Source organism: Mauremys mutica, chromosome 21, assembly GCF_020497125.1.
Source record: "Mauremys mutica isolate MM-2020 ecotype Southern chromosome 21, ASM2049712v1, whole genome shotgun sequence".
Classification (NCBI taxonomy): Eukaryota; Metazoa; Chordata; order Testudines; family Geoemydidae; genus Mauremys; species Mauremys mutica.
Window position 1 is genome coordinate 3,507,229 of NC_059092.1, and position 20,811 is coordinate 3,528,039.

Here is a 20,811-nt window from a genome sequence, read left to right on the forward strand (position 1 = left end):
GAAATTAACAGGCAGCAGGTTTAATACAAATAAGAGGAAGTACTTCACACAACGCACAACTAGCCTGTGAAACTCATTGCCATAGAACATTGTGATGGCCAAAAATAAACTTAGTTAATAAAAGAACTAGATAAGTTCATGGAGAATAGATCAACCAATGGCTATTAGCCAAGATAGTCAGGAATGCAACCACATGCTTGGGCAACCCTAAATTTCTGACTGCCAGGAGGGGAAGACCAGTGGATCACTCCCCCTGAAGCTCTGGTACTGGCCATTGTCAGAGACAGGATACTGGGCTAGATGGACCATTGGTCTGACCTACTATGGCCATTCTCACATTATTTTGATAGTTTTTGAATGTTGCACATGTGTTTCGTGTTGTGTAAAGGAGAACGGTACTCTTTTTTTTTCTCCAGGCTAGCACTATGAAATTCTAAAATGCAAGCAGCTCCTCTCTCTATGAATAAACTCAGGATTACATATTGTAAATACCTTTTTCTCTTCTAACATTCCAAGCTTCTGGGATGAGCAGAATGGGTCCAAATTTCTGTTGGCAGCATCTGCCCTAGTAAACATCATCGCTGTAACTCGCTCCCGGTGCAGCACAAATTCTATTCTCTGCAGGTCCATGCACCTCAGGGCTTAAAGCACTGTTCCACACATACCATTGCTAGCACTAAGGAGCTGCACCTCCCTGATGTCATTCAGCTATTGAGCAAAGTTAGATGAGACAGTAGCAAAAATAGCTGAGCCCTACACTACAACTTCAACATCTGCTGCCTTCAGCAGTTCCACTGCGGTTAGGTTATGGCTATAAGGTTTGCTAGTATAGATCATACCCAAAGGAATGCTGTTACTTTTTCAAGCTTTTCAATGTTTTTGTATTTGTGTGTGTTTTAATTTTCAGTGGAAACTTTGTTTAAATATAAACTTCACGGTTGTGATCCAAACAACTTTGTGAAAGTGACAAAACAGACCAGTTCTGTTTTCATTGTCCCCAGTGACGGATGTGCAAAAAGTAAACACAACGTAAATGGTGAAAAAAAATGTAGGTTTAAAATTCTGTTTGTCGAAGTAAATATAGTAGGGTAATACCTAAGGTTTTAGTAACATAGGAACAGAGTTTTTCTGATCTTGTTTTCCACATTGTCTCAACTATTTTACAAAAACGTACTATGGATTGGAAAGCGTGTATTCACAGGAGGAAACGAAGATGCAGCCTGTTGTCTCACGGCATTTAAAATAACAATAAAAATATGTACCCCATCGCAACTCCTGTGAATTCATCTTTTAAGTCCTTAATTCCTTCAATTAAGTCCAGGGTAGCTTAAGTTTTTTGCAACGGTTTAGGAAATGCACATTTTAATAAGGATTTTAGAGTGTGTAATAGTCTATATGTATCTGAGCACGTACTATGAAGTCAAAATTGCAATCCCAAAATAGAGTTTTAATCTTATTAAACTATTTAGAATTACAAACACAGTTTAGAGGTGGATAAGTAGAAATTTTCAGAGACCTCAGAACACCTTTATTAATAAACAGAGTAACACAATTATAGATACATTTTTTAAATTATTATTTAATGGGATTGCTTCCTTTTTAATCAGCAGTCTGTTTTCCATTCTTTGGTAAAATAAACTCCTGAGTGAAAAACACGAGAAATATTCTCATGCTATAAACGAAGAAACATGTTTCCAGGGGCTTTTGTGGGTTCTGGAGGAAAATATTCTGGAGCTAAAACTATTTTGCAAGGTCACATCTTGTGGGGTAAAGGAATTCCCTCCCCCCCAAAAAAAACCTGATTATCATGTGCACTCCTAGCTCAGCAGTATTGCAGCATCACTTCTAAAGACAACAGACTTTGGCACCTATTCTGTGGTTTTTCCATTTTAATGTACTGGGCTCTGAGACTATCTGCCAATATTTTCATCTATCTAAATGGCAGAGACTTCAAGAGCATACAGCATGCACTCTCTGCGGGAGAGTCTCCTAGGCCTTTGCTTGGAATTCCACTACAACAAATTATTTGATTGTTCAGTACTTAGCAGTTGTGATGATTTTCCTTGGTTGATAAGAATAATCTATTTCTGGAGAGCAGGCTGATTCTAGAGGTCTTCAGCCATCATGTGCAGTGGGCTAACACCTGGATGAAATAAATAGTTTATAATTATTACATTTTCACTGTTTGAAGAACCCCAAGTCCCTTCATAGGGGAGTCTTGTAAATGAGGTTGATTAATTATTGTCTCTTGTTAATAATAATAATAATAAAGCAATTAAATGCTCATCTTTTAAATATATCATCGGGCATCCAAATATGCATATTTGCAGGAAGTCCATAAAGTATCCAAAAAAATTTTTCTAAATTATTTGGGATATTAAACAGTTCCTGTTTTATTTTTAACACATTTTATTTCACACGTAAAGGTTACATGTTGTATAATTAAGGTCAAATGTGTGTGGAGTTAAAGGGACAAATTCCTTTGGAAAAAAAATTGTATGTGCTTATGTAAAGACTGTATCATAATCCATATGCAGAAAGGAGATGAATTAAGGCTGCCTAGGCATTTCCTAACTTTTGAGTGATTGACTGCATCTTAATGGTCTTTTACCATAACTTTTTGCTGCAAAAAGTTTTACCAAAACTTTTAGTTTTGGGAGAATAGAGGTGGGGAAAAGGAGAATGATTCTCCCCTGAATCCCCCGGCCTACCTAGGCTGTGATAGCGAGCCCTCCCTCTCCTTTCAATGTCCTTTAACCACACTCATTTCATGTACATTTAGTCCCATTTATGTCAGTGAAAAGATACTTCCCATCCTTTGAAGTGAAAAAATGGGCCCTTATAGGCACTGCCACCTTGTGACAAAATGGTGCAGCCAGGCAACAGCCACAGGCTAAAATTTGCCCTGGGCTTTGCACACACTGGCCAGGTCTACACTTAAAAATGAGCTTGACCTAGCTACACCGCTCAGGACTGTGAACAATTCCATGCCCTGCATGATGTACGTAGCTCAATCTAACCCCTAGTTGACCTAGCTGCCTAGGTGGTTTCCTGTACTGCCTCTGGGAGGGATGGGTTGGCTGCTCTGAGTTACCTACATCAATGGAAAACGGTGGATGTAGGGTCTGTGCTACGGTGCGACATAGGGTTGTCAACCCACCAGGATTGTCCTGGAGTCTCCAGGAATTAAAGATTAATCTCTAATTCAATGTTATGTCATGTGATGAAACCTCCAGGAATTCAGCCCACCAGAATTGGCGACCCTAGTGCTACAATAGCCCAGCTGCCGTGGCTGTAGTGTAGACACACCCCCAGGTACGGGCACCAGCTGTCCCAGAGCTGGGCTGAGACCCCCACCCTGCAAGGTGACTCCAGGCAGGTTGGCAATAAGGGGGAGGCTAGTGGGACACTCTAGCCTCCCTTTGTGCTGCTCTCTATGGCAGCCATAGCCACGCTCTTCCCTTGGAAATGGGAACGCGACCCTCTAGCCTCTCTGGCGGCCCCTCACTCTATGGCAGTGCCGGGTGTGGCGCTGTACACTCTAGCCCGCCTTCCGCGCCGCTCTCCATGGTCAGGCGAGCAAGCCCAGGTCAGCACCGCCCCGGAAGCAGTACCGTGACCCGGAAGTGAGGGGTCGGCAGGCAGCATGGCGGACCCGGCCTCTTGGCCGGAGCTGGAGGCCGCGGAGCGGGAGCGGCGCCGGGAGCTGGTTCTCCCCGGCGCGGCGGTGGAGGCCCGTATCCGGGCGGGGGGCGGCCGGCTGCCCCCGCGGCTCCTGGCCCTGCCGCTGCTGCAGGCGCTGGAGCTGAGCGGCTGCGGGGCGCTGCGGGAGCTGGGCCCGGGGCTGGCGGCGGCGCTGCCGGCCTTGCACACGCTGGTGCTGCGCGGGAACGGGCTGGGCCCGGCGGGGCTGGGCGCTCCGGGGGGCCCGGGGCTCGGAGGCCCCCTGCCGGCCCTGCGAGTGCTGGACCTGTCCGGGAACGGGCTGGAGACGCTGCCCGCGGCGCTGGGGGGAGCCCTGGACCCGGCCGGGCCCTGCGCTGCTGGGGGGCCCCCCGCCTTCCCCCAGCTGCGGAGCTTGAACCTCACCGGGAACCGGCTCCGGGAGCTGGGGCCGGGCTTGGCCCGGGCCGCCCCCCAGCTCCAGACCCTGCTGCTCTCCGGGAACCGCCTGAGTGCCCTGCCCGGCGGCCTCCTGCCCCCGGGCGCCTCCGGCCTCCTCCCACTGCTCAGCCAGCTGGAGGCAGCCGACAACGGGCTGCAGGAGCTGGGCTCTGCCATCGCCAACCTGCCGGCCCTCAAGGTCAGGGGGAGAGGGTGAGGAGAAGGGGCTGGGCACAGAGACGGGTTACCCCGGGGGAGGTGAGGTTGGGCCCCTCATATGGTGGGTGAAGAAGAAGTTGAGCGGCTGGGACCCCATGGGAGATTGCAGGTGGTTTCCTGTAGGTTGGAATGGGGTGATGCTGGAGCCCTGTGGGAAGGGGGAGAGACTGTTTTGCCAACCCCTGTGTACAAACAGCACAAGTTAGGCACTTAGTTAAAAATCACAGTTTTTTTTTAACACCACATTTGGGCTTCATTTTATTTGCTTTCTAGTTTCTGAGCCTTTAGAATGTATTTGGTTCATGTTATCAAGCTTTTCTGCACAACCAAGAGTGCTAGACACTTTTTAATGGAAGATGAGCTTCTCACTTCATTGATCCTGGATACTGGGGCTTTAAGAAAGTCACAAATGTTGCATGACTTGTGAGAGTTGTCAGCATGGGTGGCGATTAGACCTTCGGGAGAAAAGGTTGATGCGTTGGAGTCTGCTAAATTACAAGTTCTAAAAGCGGTGGGTGTTGTATAGAGGAACTGGCAGAATTCATGAACTATGTAATGGTGCATTGACAGAATGACACATCTTGGCTCTAGCGTTAGGTAAAACAAATGATCTTTTTTGGGGGGTTGGGGAGAGGAGTAACATTTAAATTCAAGCATTTTCAACTTGGTCTTATGGAATCTATTCATGTAGACATTTTATGCTATGCCTTACCATGTGGCATCTAGCTGCCTTCTGAGCAAGCGGTGTACCAAAACAGAGCTAGGCCCAAGCCTTTTAGAAGCAGCCAGTCTAACTTTGTGAATGCTTTTCCTCCCTCAGATCCTGGATGTTTCCAATAATGAGTTATCAGAAATCCCTGTTGAGCTTGCTGACTGCCCTAAATTAAAGGAGGTCAACTTCAGAGGAAACAAACTGAAAGACAAGCGGCTGGAGAAAATGGTCAATAGCTGCCAGACAAAATCCATTCTGGAGTACTTGCGGGTTGGAGGCCGAGGAGGTGGCAAAGGAAAAGGGAAACCAGATAACTTTGATAAAGAAGAGAGTAAGAAAAAAAAGAGGGATAAACGCCAGAAGAAGGATAGTGGAGATGGGGAACTGGACAAGCTGGAAGAGGTGAATAAACTGATGATCAAGATTCTGCACATTGCAGAAAATCCAGCTCCAGTGGTAGTTAAAGTTAGTCCAAATATCAAAGAAGTTCGGCCATACATTGTTTGCTGTGTGGTGAAGGGAATGAATTTGAAGCAAGGAAATGCCTTGAAGAGATTTCTTTCTGCACAGGTAATTATTGAAGGATTAGATTAGAACTTTTGTGAATCCGTTTTCAATGTGATCATTTTACTCCCATTGCAAATTAACAGAATTGGGAACAGTGTGTTCTTTGGTATAGACTCCATTAAAGAGAAAATAGAGTGACTAAAGAAGCTATTGCACACAAGCATAAACCTCAAGGACTGCGTCTTGTAAGTACATGAGTTTAGTTTTTTAGAGAGAGAGCTTTTCCCAACCAAGGAAGTAACTGATCAGTTGTTGTTATGATGAACATTGATGTTTTTAAATTCTGGGAGACTCTTAGATTGACTGCAGTATAACAGTACAAAACAACTTGCAGCTATTTTTTATGTGCAATTTGCTTTAATTTCAGATTTCTGCCCCAATTTGTACTAAACTGAAATTTGCAGTAGATCACTCAAACCTTTCTTTATGAAAAAGGTGATAGGAGCTCAGATACTATTGTGGAGGGTGCCACATAAACGCACTGATTTCTGCTACCAGTTTAAAAGCCCCTTGTAGCTTTGCCATATATATTATGTACTGGGAACAAAGGATAAATGTGAATCCATGTTAAAATCAGAGACAGCAAAGACTGTTTCTGGCCGTGATACTCAGACCTCAGTGGTTCAGGAGCCAAATTAGCGATCAACATTACCTAAAAGAGCCACAGTAGTGTGAATTAATTGTTTCATTCACTATCGTACTATATAGTCATATTTCAACAGTATGACAGGAAATATTTAGTTTATATATTGCTGTGAAAATATCTATATAATATATAGATTATATTATTATTTTATCAACTACAGTTGGTTAATAACATAATACAAGCATCCTGATTGGTTAAGAACTTAGACTGGTTAATAATTAAATCTCACAGTGTTTTAATATGTGCTGCAAATAACCACAGGAGACACACTAAAGAGCCACTTAGAACTTACGAGCCTCAGTTTGAGTATCACTGATTTAGATCATAGTGTTTTTTTCCTCTGGTGCTGAACTGGTAGGTTCCTATATCTGTTCCTCAGTGCTTTGTCCAGTCTCATTTTTAACACCATATGTGGCTTTAAAACTGTATTAAGCCATACTGATAGCACATGTTTGTACTCTAGTTTTCAGACTTGAAGGTAATGTTTGAAAAAATTTCCGAACTAGTACGTTGGTCACCTTGTCCACTAGGTGGCAGAGGCTAGCTTTTCTCAAATGTACAGGTCCCTGTGCATCTATAGTTTTTCTACCTTGGTCGACTTGTGCTCTGCTATACGTTTCCTAATTGAAAATGATGAATTAGTGGGATAGATCATCCAGAGTGCTTTTTGTTCATTCAAGTGCCCAACTTTGGTCCCATACAGTAATTGATGCTTAAAAATGCACATTCTTTAAAAATATTATGCATAAAAATTGCATTTAAAGTTGCAGGCTGCAATGGAGTGTTTTCCCCAAAACACCTTGTTGAGATTGGATCCGTTTCATTTCACGGATCTGCTAGCTTTGCCATATGTGGTAATGAGCATCTTCGAATACTCAGTTTCCTTACTTGTATAGTTAAGAAGTATGGGATTTAGGGGTGGGGAGGAGAGAGTGGAGGATGGGGAAGATTATTTTGGAAGAAAAACAAGTAGTGCGGGGCAAAATTTGACCTACCATAGAGTTGTACACTGGAGGGAAGTTTCCTCTTGTGTCTGTGTAATTGATATATTAAATGTCTAAATAGAAGCATTTTATCTGCTCCCTAATTACAATCTGAACTCCTCTTCTGTCTCTGCATTATAATTAGGCTTGGCAGAAATTGATTTTTTTTCTCTACTTTCAACAATTTTTTTTAGGGTAAAAAAAAATAATTGCAAAAAACCCCACCCATGACAGCATGTCATATGGGGATAAAAATAGCAGTGTCAATGTTCTTCCTTGGGCTGGAGTCCTGTCTCTGAGATACACCCCCCTTGCCAGGTTTCAAAGCCCAGGCTCCAGCCAAACGGGAATGTCTACGCTGCTATTTACAGTTCTGTAGCATGAGCCCAAGTCATTGATATGGACTTTGAGACTTGCTGCTGTCAGGTTTTTTTTTGCGATATAGACATAACCTTAATTTTTACAGTTTCTGGAAATTAAGCAGGAGTTAGATTTGGGGTTAGGGCAGCACTGACAGTAGGAGAATACAGGAGACTCCCTGCATGGCTGAATGGACCAAGGGTGCAAGGTGCAGGGAAGACTGTGGTCCTGGCCTGGCAGAGCCCCTGGCCTCACGTTGCTGCTGAACAATTCCTGCACAGGGATGGCTTCCATATTCCTGGCTGGTGAGTGGGTGGGGCTGTGACAGCATTGCTGCAGAGGGCTCCCTGGGCTGGTGACATTGGATCCCTGCAGGCGGAGGGGGTGAAGAATGCTGTCATCCTGGTAGAGCAGAGCAGGGACCCCCAGCACTCCCAGTTGGTGAGAGCAGGGGCTGCAGAGGTCTCCCTGCACTGCCACAGGGATGGTGACACCCAGTCCTTGTAGGTGCAAGGTGGGTGGAGGCTTCGATCCCGCTGACTGTTACTAATCAGTATTATTTTCCCTGTCAATTTCAGTATGTCAGTTGAAATAGTTTACCAACATCTGTCCATTTAAATGGAGTGCTACAGAGCGTAATTATAATCAGGAAATTAAGCATTCTTTCCAGTGCCACGTGGACAATGGTGAATTACTCTGTTTTGTAAAAAAGTAAAGAGAACTATTGCTTTCAGTCCCACCCAACAGAGGGGGAAGCAAAGGCTTGTCAAATGGAAAAAGATTAAATTATGGAGGGGGAAAAATTGTTTGGATACTAAGGGGCTAGTTTAATAAGACAACTTAGAGTAAGGTTGAAGTTGGTAATGGTACAGGAATGCTGAAGGACATTGGCTGATAACGTCATATCTCTGTGTCCCGCACATTTTGTTAGATCAAACTTCATGATGACATCTGTGAGAAACGAACAGCAGCAACCATTGCCACACATGACCTGCAGCTGATCAAAGGGCCCCTGCTGTACGATGCTCAGCCACCTAACGAATTAAAGGTAGGATAAATAACCTTTTTCCTGTTGCTTTATCAAACTTTGGAGTGGTACAGAAATGGAAAGATGCAATTTTGCACGCTAAAGAAATGAGAAAATTTAACTGGAACCAGGAGGTTAAGTTCAGAAAGTGTGCCAACATTGTACCAATCCCTGTCTAAATCAGGCTCAGAAAACTCCTCACTGTTCAAATATCCTTCAGAATGTGCACGTTTATCAAATTATCTGACTTACTAGTAGTCATAGAATCCCTAGCACTAGTTGAATACCTTAAAAATTCAAACTGGTAAAGCAGTCCAAAATGTGTTTCTCCATAAAGAGCATTTTGATCTTGCATGTTACGCACCTTTGCTTAGGGTGACAGAGGTCTTGGTGTTTCCCTGTTAACAGTTTCACTGCTGGTCCTCTCATCTGTGTTGAGCTGTTGCCAAGTTAATGTTCAGTGGAAGTCCATAAAATGTTAGGATATACCTGGAGTGTTGTGCAGCATAGCAGGTGTTCATTCACGTGAATGTACCGGGAGTGATCGGCAGCAGTCTATAAGGTAATCAGCTGAACCAAATTCAGGCTCTGTTCACCAATTCTGTCTCTCTGGCAGTTTCTATTGCCACATTCCCAAATAATGTAATCATTTATATGAGACTTAAACCCATGCTACAAAATGTTACTTTAACATGCTGCTCAGGAAACCCCTATGTGACTTGCCATTGTAAGAGGAAGTCAGTGAACTCATTAACTTCATTGTTGATCTAATTAAACAGGGAAGTCTGAGTAGTGTGGATTTTAAGAGCAGCTCAGCATAGTTCATTTCTTCTCTCTGCACACGGTCTAATCAGCAGGGCTGTGTACTTCATTTCCCAGGACTGCCCAAGTATGGCTTCTGCTGTGATACCGTAGTTATCCTCATTCAGTGTATGATAATAGCAAGATGGTTGTACCAGTCTTTGTGATGGTTAATGCGCTTGCTGCTTTCAAATTAATTAGATGTTGTGCCAGTCATTTCAAAGATAGCTTTTACCACAGAGGGTAGTACTTCATGTTAGAAAGTAAGTTTCAGGACTGAATATGTCTGGCAAAATTGATTTTTCTATAGTAACAAGTAGCAGAAAACCATGCTATGTTCGAGGTCCTACACTTGAAAAGCGCTCTCAGAATATTTGTTACATGAGCCAAAAGTAATGTTTCTTCTACAAGGTGGTATAGTGTCCAGTTAGTGAATCTGCAGGTTCTCACCAGAGTTTGGATGTAAAACTAAGCTCTGGGTGCTCCTGCAGTAACTCATCTGTAATGAGCCATTTCAAACAGTAACAGTGCATGCTTAGAGTAGAAGTCAATCTGGTCCACATCAATCTGTGTTCCAACAGAGATGCGCACTCTAGTGTTCAGGTTCATTTGCAGTACTAAAAACTAGATTCTCTCTCTCCAGTTCTTGGTTCCTTCTTCTGTCCATTCTGTCAGTGTTTGTGCATCTCTTGGTATTGATAGTAGGCAATGTGTTGTCATGAAGAGAAGAGTAGGTCTCTTAAATCATCACATCTGCACAGTGGGAGCCAGAAGAAATTTTCAAGGGCACTAAAGCTTGTTTAATTCTAGAAGCAGCAAAGAATCCTGTGGCACCTTATAGACTAACAGACGTTTTGCAGCATGAGCTTTCGTGGGTGAATACCCACTTCTTCGGATGCATCCGAAGAAGTGGGTATTCACCCACGAAAGCTCATGCTGCAAAACGTCTGTTAGTCTATAAGGTGCCACAGGATTCTTTGCTGCTTCTACAGAACCAGACTAACACGGCTACCCCTCTGATGTTTAATTCTAGATGCTGTGATTGCAAACCAGATCGGGGGGGGGGGGTGTTGGGGTTCGGGAGCTATAGAGTCCGGAAACATGGTCCATGACCTCACTTTGGCTGGCTAGAACTCTTAGATGCAGACTGCCTTGGTTTCCATCCCTAATAATGCAATCATCAAGGCATTTCTGTTCGTTTCTCAAGCTCCATAGGAGTGCAGGCAAATGTTAGTAGTTAATGCATTTTGTCTAAAGCATTTAATCATATACAGATGAGGCTCAGGCCTCCAACAGTTGCCTTCTTATGGACTGAGGCCATTGAAGCTAGAAATTACTTGGAACAAGTCCAGTACTTGTCTCTTGCTACAAAGGAACTGACAGGCTGTAGTAAACTTACCTACCTGTTGCCCAAGGCAAAAACACTTTTAACTGTACTTCCTGATGAAATGTTGCTAATCTTTGGTTCTTTGTTTACTTTTAATAGTCAAGATGGCAAAGCATCTCTGATTTAAACCATGCAGCCCACAAAGTAATCCCTAATCAAACAAGGCTTTCTGAGAACCCACTCCACAGAATATATTTAACTCATAGCAAACAATACCAGACAGCTGTAGAATCCAGTCTTTCACATATAATTGAAATTAGAAAAAATGTTGCAAGTGTGGACTTTGGCCAAGAGATCACAGATAAATCCTGAACTTCATTGCCTCTCTTGTGGCCATAATTGCAGGTGCAAATGCTAGACTGTGGACATCTAACTACCTGACTCTGCTTGCCAATTGGGCAAACATATTTAATACAAGTTATTTTGTGTTGATAGTCACAGAATACAGCAAGCTAATGAACACTTCTTTCACTTCTGGAGACTTTGGTCCAGTTATTTCCTTGGGTCACCAGGGAAAGATTTTGTTGGATCTTCAAATTCAATTGTCCACAGCATCATGATTCTAAAGGTATTCAAGCCAGAGTTAATGGTATCTAATTTGCAAATCAATTCAAGCTCAGCAGTTTCTCATAGGAGTCTGTTTTCGAAGTCTTTCTGTTGCAAAATTGCCACCTTCAGATCTGTTACTGAGTGGCCAGAGAGGTTGAAGTGTTCTCCTACTGGTTTTTGAGTGTTATGATTCCTGATGTCAGATTTGTGTCCGTTTATTTTTTTGCATAGAGAAGATGTTAGTTGTAAATATAACATGGGCTATTTGCGTAGCCATTTTGTGTTTGAGTTTGTGGGTGTTCTCGTAGTAAGGATGTTAGGAGGCTCTGGACTCGTTTTTCCACACAGATGAGCATTTGAAGGGTGATGGTTCTTGGAAAGAAATCTCTATGTAAAATCTGAAGTTCTACAAGCAGTTAAACTAAAGAGAAGTAGAAGGCAAAGAACTAGCAACATGTAAAGTTAAATAAAAAGTTTTTGTTTTTTTAATGATGATTTTTCTACCCGTTCTCCATCCTGCTGCTCCCTTTGAGTCTTGCGTTGCTCCAGTCTGTTTGCAGCGCCAATGAGAAGGCGGATTGCAGAGCAGATCAAATAGTGAGGGACCATAATCACTGCTTGAGCATGTAACAGCAGCCACCCTTGATAAAACCTAGTACAACTAGAAGAGACTTCAGCAGCACTTATTGGGGTGGGGGAGTTTACTAAACTCTGCAGACTCGATTAAGCTCTACAGTTCTTTATAGTAAAGTAAAATCTGAGATATACACATCACAAATTAGGCCTATAGGGCATAAGAGTTAATACTAAAACTATTCAGTTTTTTCCTTCTAAAATATTCCAAGCACTGGAAAGTCCTTGGCGAACCATGGTTCTAAGATCTGTATCTCAGGTCAAGCTCTTTATTGAAATAGAAGAATTAGTTATGAGGAACTTTCAGTTAAATATTATAATCTCCCCATTTTTTATCCCTTTAGCTCTTATGAACTAGTCCTGACGTCAGTGAATGACTCTTAGCTTTTAAGTATTTGCTTTCTCTCTGATACAGGTAATGCCACTGGGTCGGAAGGAGATCAAGGCAAAGGATCTTGTCCGTCAGTTGCAGTTAGAGGCTGAGGAACAAAGAAAACAGAAGAAGCGTCAGAATGTTTCTGGATTGCACAAGTCAGTGTATTAATGCACATCTTTTTTTCAGGTTGATCAGACACATTTTGGCCAATTTAAGATCATGTGAAAAGCCACAGTATCGTAACTGCAAAGAACATCAGATTTGCCCTCTGTGCTTAGTTATGAAAGGCAACACGTAATGGTAACGGTGCATATACACTCAACATGAGCTCCTGAAAATCTAGAGAGGGGAAAAAGGGGTTGGGGGGGAAAGATTTACAAAAATGTGGTTGTTGTGCCTCCTATTATACCAAGAGTTAATTTGGAAATTGTCATTACTACAATATAAATTGTGCCTAAAGACAGTGGATGTTTGAGAGGCTGGAAAGTGGAGGGGAGCTGAATATAAATGTAAGCACAATTAGTTTACTTATGTGAAATGTCCAAAATTCTGTCAATAGAACAGCTTGTAAGGAGCTGAAACTTTTAAGTGACCATACATCTAATTTGAAGGAAAGCGACACCCTTCCCATCCCGTTTGTATTGGGATCATCTCACATGTCCATCATCATGCATGTTTTGGGGAAACTGACCAGGTAAACAAAGTGGAGATTACCTTTCTCCACCACGTACCGAAATATGCAATGAGACTTAAATTTAAACATACAAACTCGAAGCATCAGTAAAAGAAGCTCTAAAATGTTGCTATATTTTGAGCACTGGGCACAATAAAAGCATTAAGAACATGTTTGATCACTTTGGCAATCGGAATATTACTTCAACTTTAAAGTGCTTCATGATATTACTTCATTACTCACCTTCAGTGCAGGCCGTATAGTCGCTGATGTCACGATGCTGTAGTTATGTTTTTCTGTGTTGGATCAGAAACGCATAACCTCCATTTTCCCACTCTTCTAACTGTCTTATTTATTATTGCCTGATTGTTCTCTTTCCATTATCTTCACTTTTTTTCCTTGACAGATACCTTCAGTTACTGGATGGGAAAGAGAACTATCCTTGTCTAGTAGATGCTGAGGGTGTTGTGATTTCTTTCCCACCAATCACTAACAGTGAGAGAACAAAGGTACAAAAGTTTTTTAATCCGCTTATATCTGAGTCTCAATGATAGTGGAAATGGGCCAGGCTTCAAAATGAAATCACTCCAATCCTCTCCTTGTCAGGAGTTACTCAGAGGTGTTGTGGAATAAATACTCCTGATCTTGCCATATGTTCAAGTCTCCATTGAAATTCATGACTGAGTTTGGAATCTGAACTTTTAAGGTCTAAAGTTTATATACTAAAAGCGCTAGATTTTAAAAAATGAATTTAAAGTCAAACTATGCATTTGTAATGCTGAATGTCAAAATTATGTTAAGCTATTTAGCAGTGCTGCTTAACCTTGATGACCTGTAGCAACCCAGTGAATAGCTTTACTGGAGAGAAAAAAAATCTGGCTTACTAACTATTTTGTACCTAGATTATATAATGCCTGCTACTGTCATAAGTACTAAAAAAGAACACTGGGCATATCATAGCAGGGCTCCTGTCCTGTGGGGCTGGCTGGGCTTGGCTCCCCACTCTGGGTGTTGTAACCTCTGGGGTCATAGGGTTACTCACTCTCATTTGGCCCGGCCAGCAGCCTGTCGTCATGATGGAGGAGTGGTGCTGTGACCCCATGCAGCAGGTAGTAATACGAGCCCAGCCAGCCCTGCAGGACTGGAGCTCTAGGAGTCACTGCTGTGGGATGAGCCTCCCTTTCCTGCCCCATCCCAGGGCCTCCCATCTGCCCAAAGACAGGACCTGACCATGCCTCCCACTCAACTGTTTGGCTGCATCTACACCATGAGCTAGGGATGTGATTTCCCGTGATCGTGTACATATACTTGTACTAGCTGTCATCAAACTAGCAGGAGTATAAATAACAGTGTAGCCATCATAGTACAGGCAATGGCAGCAGAGGCTCAGCTAAGCCATGCTGAGAATGTACCCCCCTGAAACCAGTAGGTATGTACTCAGCATGGCTGTAGGGGGTAGACTGCTATTGATACAGCTAGCATGAGTATGTGTTTGCAAACAAGGGCATCATGCCCTTATCTCATAGTGCAGACACAGCCTTTGACAAATCCAGGCCACCTGGTCTTTGGATGGCAACCCACAGGCTGAGAAACCATGCTCTGTAGTAAGCCGTTCTAAAGGTACGATGGTTTGGCCTGAGACAGCTGGTTATTGAGCTGCCCAGATAGGCGCAAACATACAGTTCTTCCTTTATGAAGTTAGCAAGATTCACGTGTAGTTACTTGTGCACTTGGATGTTTTTCAAATAAAGCTGAAATATTCTTTGAAAAACAAATGCACCAATGTGATTATGGAGCTGTGTGCACTAGTTTCTATTTCATTATATTACAATTCAACCTTCCCTTTTCTGAGTCCATCTGCAATACTTTTCAGATTAGAAAAACCACTTGTGAGCTATTTCTGGAAGTGACAAGCGGCACCAGCCTCCAGATATGCAAAGATGTCATGGACACCCTTATTCTAGTAAGTATTCCAGTAAGCTGACTCTATAGCTTGTTCTTTGTGTGTGCCCCTGAATAAGAGAACCAAGTTGGAATAGAGAGGTACATGGAGCTTAATTTCTCCCTTTATTTTGTCTTTATTGCATGTTACTGTGAACATTTATGGTAACATGTTACTGGTAACTTTCTTGCATGTGACTATGCCACTTCTTAATCAGGAAGTGCCAGTGGACTTCAGATGCATTACTGCCTGTTGAACATGCACACCTCTGTATAGATTCATAGGCTCCAAGGCTAGAAGGAGCCATTGTGATCATCTACTCTGACCTGTATAACACGGGCCAGAGAACCTCCTCCAAAATAATCCATACAGCAGAGCTTTTTAGAAAAACTTCCAGTCTTGATTTTAAAATTGTCAGTGATGGAGAATCTACCACAGCCCTTGGCAAGCTGTTCCAGTGGTTAATTACTCTCACTGGAAAAACTGTACACCTTATTTCCAGTCTGAATGTGTCTAGCTTCAATTTCCCACCATTGGATCATATTACACTTTTTTCTGCTGGCTTGAAGAGCCCATTATTAAATATTTGTTCCCATGTAAGTACTTAGACTGTAATTAGCTCACCCCTTAACCATCTCTTTGTTAAGCTAAATAGATTGAGTTCTTTGAGTGTGTCACTAGAAGGCATGTTTTCCGATCCTTTAATCGTTCTTGTGGCCCTTCTCTGAACCCTCACTAGAACTGGCCACAGTATTCCTGCAGTGGTCACGGCACTGCCAAGTAGAGAGGTAAAATCATCTCTTTACTCCTACTCAAGATTCCCTTCTTTATGCATCCCAGGATCGTCTTAGCTCTTTTGGCCACAGAGTTAGACTGGGAGCTCATGTTCAGTTGGTTATCCAAATCTTTTTCAGAGTCACTGCTCCTCAGAATACAGTTTCACATTCTACAAGTTTGGCCTACATTGATTTTCTAGCTGAATACATTTACAGTTAGCTCCGTCAAAACGCATCATGCTTGTGCCCAGTTTACCAAGCAATCCAGATCACTCTGAATCAGTGACCTGTCCTCTTCATTGTTTACCACTCCCCAAATTTTGTATCCTCTGCAAATGTTATCAGTGATGATTTTACAGTTTCTTCCAGGTCATTGATAAAAATGTTAAACAGCTTAAGGCCAATTACTGATCACTGCAATACTCTCCTGGAAACAGACCTGCTCGATGACTATTTCCCATTTACAGTTACATTTTGAGACTTATCAGTTAGCCTTGTTTTTAATCCACTTAATGTGTGCTATGGTAATTTTATATCATTCCAATTTTTTTAATCAAAATGTCATGGGGTACCAAGTCAGACACCTTACAGAAGTGTTATTATATTACATCAACAAATTACCTTTATCAGCCAAACTTGTAATCTCATCCAAAAAAATGTGAAGTTAGGCTGACAAGATCTATCTTCCAATTCACTTCAAAGTCTCCCACCATCCAGGTCTCCAGAATAGTCTAGCAGATTGAGCAGATCTTTCACCAGTCATCACGAATGGTCTCTCGGGCCAGATACAGCCTGCCTCATTTTTCAAGAGTCGGGGATTCCACACTTAAACCTCTTTGATGACACTTTGTTGTGATGAGTTGCAGTTTTGTTCATGTGAAGGTCCCGCAGTCCAGGGTGTCTGATGGATGCTTTCCTCCTGCACTGAAAAGAGAAACTCATGTATGCTTTACCCCCCTGGTTCCGCTCCTCCTACACTTCATTAATTAACTATCATTACCATGTTCTGAAGTCCAAGTTCAATGACACATGCATAGTTGATATAGGGCAGGAATGAGGACAACTTAAAATATGTTGAAAGCAGAGTCCTTAATAGTGACACTGGAGCAGGTTCTTTTCATTTAGAATCCAAGGGCTGGGATGCAAAGCCTGATTTGTAAACCTGCTTGTGTAGAATGTGGGGACAAGGGTAGCAGGAGGACTTCAGATAGGTTAGTGAATTCTATCTAGAGAGCTGTAAGTTTCTTTTAAAAAAAAAAAATGCTTAAATGATTACTGAAGGTTTCCATTGATGGTATCAGTCCCTCAGTAGTATGTAAAGCTCAGGCCTGCTTATTGGAAATTCTTTAAGCAATTCACAGCCCATCTACTGCGTTTATCCTCTACATTGAAATCTTTGATTCCTTTTTGTTTCCTAATCAGAAAATGGCAGAACTCAACAAATTCACTTTAGAGAATAAGGAGGAAGAATCCGTGTCTGATGGTGAATCAGACGTGACTTCTGAACCAGTGAATTCAAATCCCAGCCAAAATGCAGAGCAAGAGAATTCTCCATTAACGGTGGAGCAGGTTCGTGTTGTGGACATGGATGGGAACTTAAAAGTACTGTATCCATCTAAAACTGACCTAACTCTGGTCTCATCTCTTTTAACCATAATTCGTTAACAGCCATCAAGGTTCTTGTAAAATGCTTTGATTTTGAATTTTGTTGCATATTTTACAAATACAGAGTTTGTATATGGTAAAATTAAATTATTTAGACCCCTGTCTTTACGAAAACATGTAAAGTCCCCTCCTTTTGGATGCATAACTCCGATGATTTGATCCAACTGTGGCAAGGAGTACTACATTCTTTCCTGTCTCATTAATAAAGTCCCAATGTTATAACTGGTTAGAGATGTGAATTAGTTTTTAAATGCTAACCTTGGGATCTAAGTATTTCACATATTTTGTGCTCAGGATCATTCTTATCCCATCTAGTTGTAATATATAGATATGGTGACCTTGGAAGTTGAAATAACATTGACCTGTTCTAAGAAGCTTTGAAGCAAAATACCAGTTTATGAAATTGCCTGCTCCCCAAAAATCAGTCTGTTTATAAGCCTGTTTTTTGGTTTGTTTGTGTGAATTAATGTGGAAACCTATTTGTGACTTAATGAGTAAATTAATAGATAACATAAAAACTGACCAACAAGGATATATCCCATCTACTGGTACTAAAGACATTATGCAAAACCTGTGCATCAGCTGTCTAATATACCATAAAAAGATGAGTTAAAGCTAATGCTGATTATCATCATCTGAGTCTTTTTTCTTGATGCAACTCTACTTTGTAATGTATTTATATGGGACTAAACCTGAATCACTGCAAACCCTGTACCCTCTTGTGGTTTTTTTTAAACTCTTCAATCTAACTGCAGCCAAATCTTTTTTTTTTTAATTTCAGCAATGAAACTTTCATATGATAGTTACTCCAACATATTGCTATAGATATGATGCTGCTTCTCTTGCTCACCAAAGCACCAGCAAGCCACTTCAAGGGGTGTTTATCATGCTGCATTTTGAAGCTATAATCCATTCACATTGAAGTATCAGCCACTGTTGAACCTTCCCATAACCATGACATTAGCTGCCTGTTGAGTTTGCTCAGAATTTATCCTACACTCCTGTGTTTGAGGTCTATTGTTTGCAAAAGCATTGATGATCCCCCTTGTGCTGTGCACCACTCAAAGTCTCCTTTAACCCTGCAGCACAGAGAGAGCTGCTGCTGAAGGGTGACTCGCCAGCTGGAATGTCTCATTAGCAGGAATGCACTGGGTGAAATAATGAAAAGCTTTTTTGAACAGCCAGGTAATGTTAATGGCGAAACTAACAAATTCCTTGCAGTCTTTGTGTGGGGGATGGTCTTAATTCCAGCTACTAACTCAGTAACTGCCTACATGCTAATGGTTCCATACTGTTGGATGACATGTGAACTGTTTTTCTCCTGGAGACAGGCTGTGTCTACGTAGTTGAACCACTCGCTGTTCTATAAAACACATTGAATTTTGCAGAGATCTTCATAATAGATGGAAAAACTAAAGTAGGGATGCCTGTAATCAGATGTCAGTGTTGTCTTTAGCATTGTTGTGTTCAAGTCACGTAACCTGCCAGAGGTACAACTGTGTAGTAAACAGCTGTGTGGAGGAGATCCTTCCAGTAAGCCAGCCTCTAGTTAAAGATGGGTTTCTGCGGGGTTTTTCAGAGCAGTTTGAACTTGCCTTCAGTTTACTTAGAAGTTTTTTCTTTTCATGTATATGCCCCATGAAAATACAGTAGAGGCTTTGCAAAGAATTGGTCTACGTCATCTGAAATAGCTTTGAGTGTTCCTGCTAGAGCATGAAGGAACTCCTGCATTGTACTATTAAATACTTCCTCGGCTAGGGCAGTGCTTTACAAAACTCTGCTTATTCTCACTAGAGTCTTCTCCATTCCTAGTTCTTGAACATGTAGTTCAGGGACCTCAGTACTCGCTCCAATCACAGTCCAACACGAGAACAGCTGTACTACTCAAACCACTAGTGATACACGGAGAATACAGATAAATAGTAATGTGAGGAGTTACTGTGTCATACTCAAGCCCTACTATAAACTACCCTATTCTTAAGGTAACACTTTCTGCAATTCAGAAATGCTCACTTCCACAGCTGCAGGTATTGCTGTGGGTGGGGAGAAGAGATGTGCATACAGGCAAGTTCTGGTGCCTTTTCCTTACTGTAGAAGCACCTCTACTAGAGCCCTGCAAGTCTATGGATACCCGCAGACCATTTTGGCGGATCACAGATGGATGTGGATCCAAATTTTATAGCCAAATCCATGGATGTGGATAGCCATGGATCATTTTTGCAGATTGTGGATTGGATGTAGATATAAATTTTGTATCCATGTAGGGCTCTAACCTCCACCCTCCAGAAACTGTTTCTGTGACTGGGCAAGTGCCTAGTTTAATATAGGGAATGTGGTATGTAGTGTTTTTCTGTAGAAGATAATTTGGTGTTCTACCCACCCCCTTCCTCACAAAATACCATCTTCTAAAACAGTAAATGCAGGGCATGGAAAATTCCATAAATGGATCATGCACTTTACTGCTGCTCAAAGCCCTTTTCATTCCTAAACCGAAGTAGCAGTGACAGAGTGGGTGAAGTTTGACTACCCCTCTTTCCTCGCTCCCTCGCTTGTACTCCGAGTCAGGCTCAGCCGCGCTCCGCAGGAGGTTGCAGCCCCTCGAGGGCGGTGCTTAATGGGTAGTGAAAGAGGTGCCAGGGCTCAAACAATGTTTTTACTTTCCTAACTGATGGCAATATGAAGGGCCAAGCCTAGAGGAGTCTGGGCACACCCCGGCACAAATGAAGCACTGCTGCAGGGCTCTGTTACTGCTTGGAAAATAAGCTTGTGCAGGTCATTTGTAAAGTGCGCCAGGATTCCTGCTGTTGGCTTTCTGTGCCCTGAGGGCTGACGCTTGTGGCCTCTCACAGTCTAGGCTAACAGCAGCTGGGTGCGTGGTTTCCTTTAAGACCATGGCAGCTATTCCCTCACGCCTGGCAGCTGAGTGAAAGAGCAGGGCACATGGGCGTGGGAACTAGAGGCATGGCAGGTGCTGCAGCACCCCAGGTTGCGCTGTGAAAAGTTTGCTGGTGTTGTCAGAATGAACCTAGCAGCATTTCACAATTGTTCAGAAGCCCGGAGCTGTGGTGTGAGCGGGAATTGCGCTTTTTCACATTGCTTTTGAAGACACGTGGTTTACAGTTTCATTAGCTGGCTTTCAGCACCCCCACTATAAACTGTGGCCCTCACCCCATCCCCTTGCAGCGGGATCGGCTCCGCCATGGGAGCAGCTGGTAAGTGAAAGCACGACTGTCCTGGCAGGCTGGCCCAGGAGCAGAGGAGGAAGGTCCCTGCTAAGCAATGGGGACTCCCAGAGCCAGCTGGGGCTGGTGCCCCATGGCAGAGCAGGGAGTGGGGGCGGCCGGCCAGGGGAGGTGCCCAGGCACGTGGGGGCTGAGCCAGTGGAGCCTGG

General features: G+C 42.8%; 1 protein-coding gene across 1 annotated transcript; it reads left to right on the plus strand.

Moving 5' to 3' along the window:
• The first annotated feature begins 2,996 nt into the window (after positions 1–2,996).
• Positions 2,997–18,127, plus strand: LRRC47 (leucine rich repeat containing 47). Its single transcript, XM_044996612.1, has 8 exons — positions 2,997–3,001; positions 3,628–4,303; positions 5,144–5,605; positions 8,523–8,639; positions 12,404–12,519; positions 13,444–13,546; positions 14,911–15,000; positions 17,178–18,127. Exons 1-8 carry the CDS (start codon positions 2,997–2,999, stop codon positions 17,418–17,420), a joined length of 1,812 nt encoding a protein of 603 aa, XP_044852547.1. The 3' UTR covers positions 17,421–18,127.
• Positions 18,128–20,811: the final 2,684 nt, after the last annotated feature.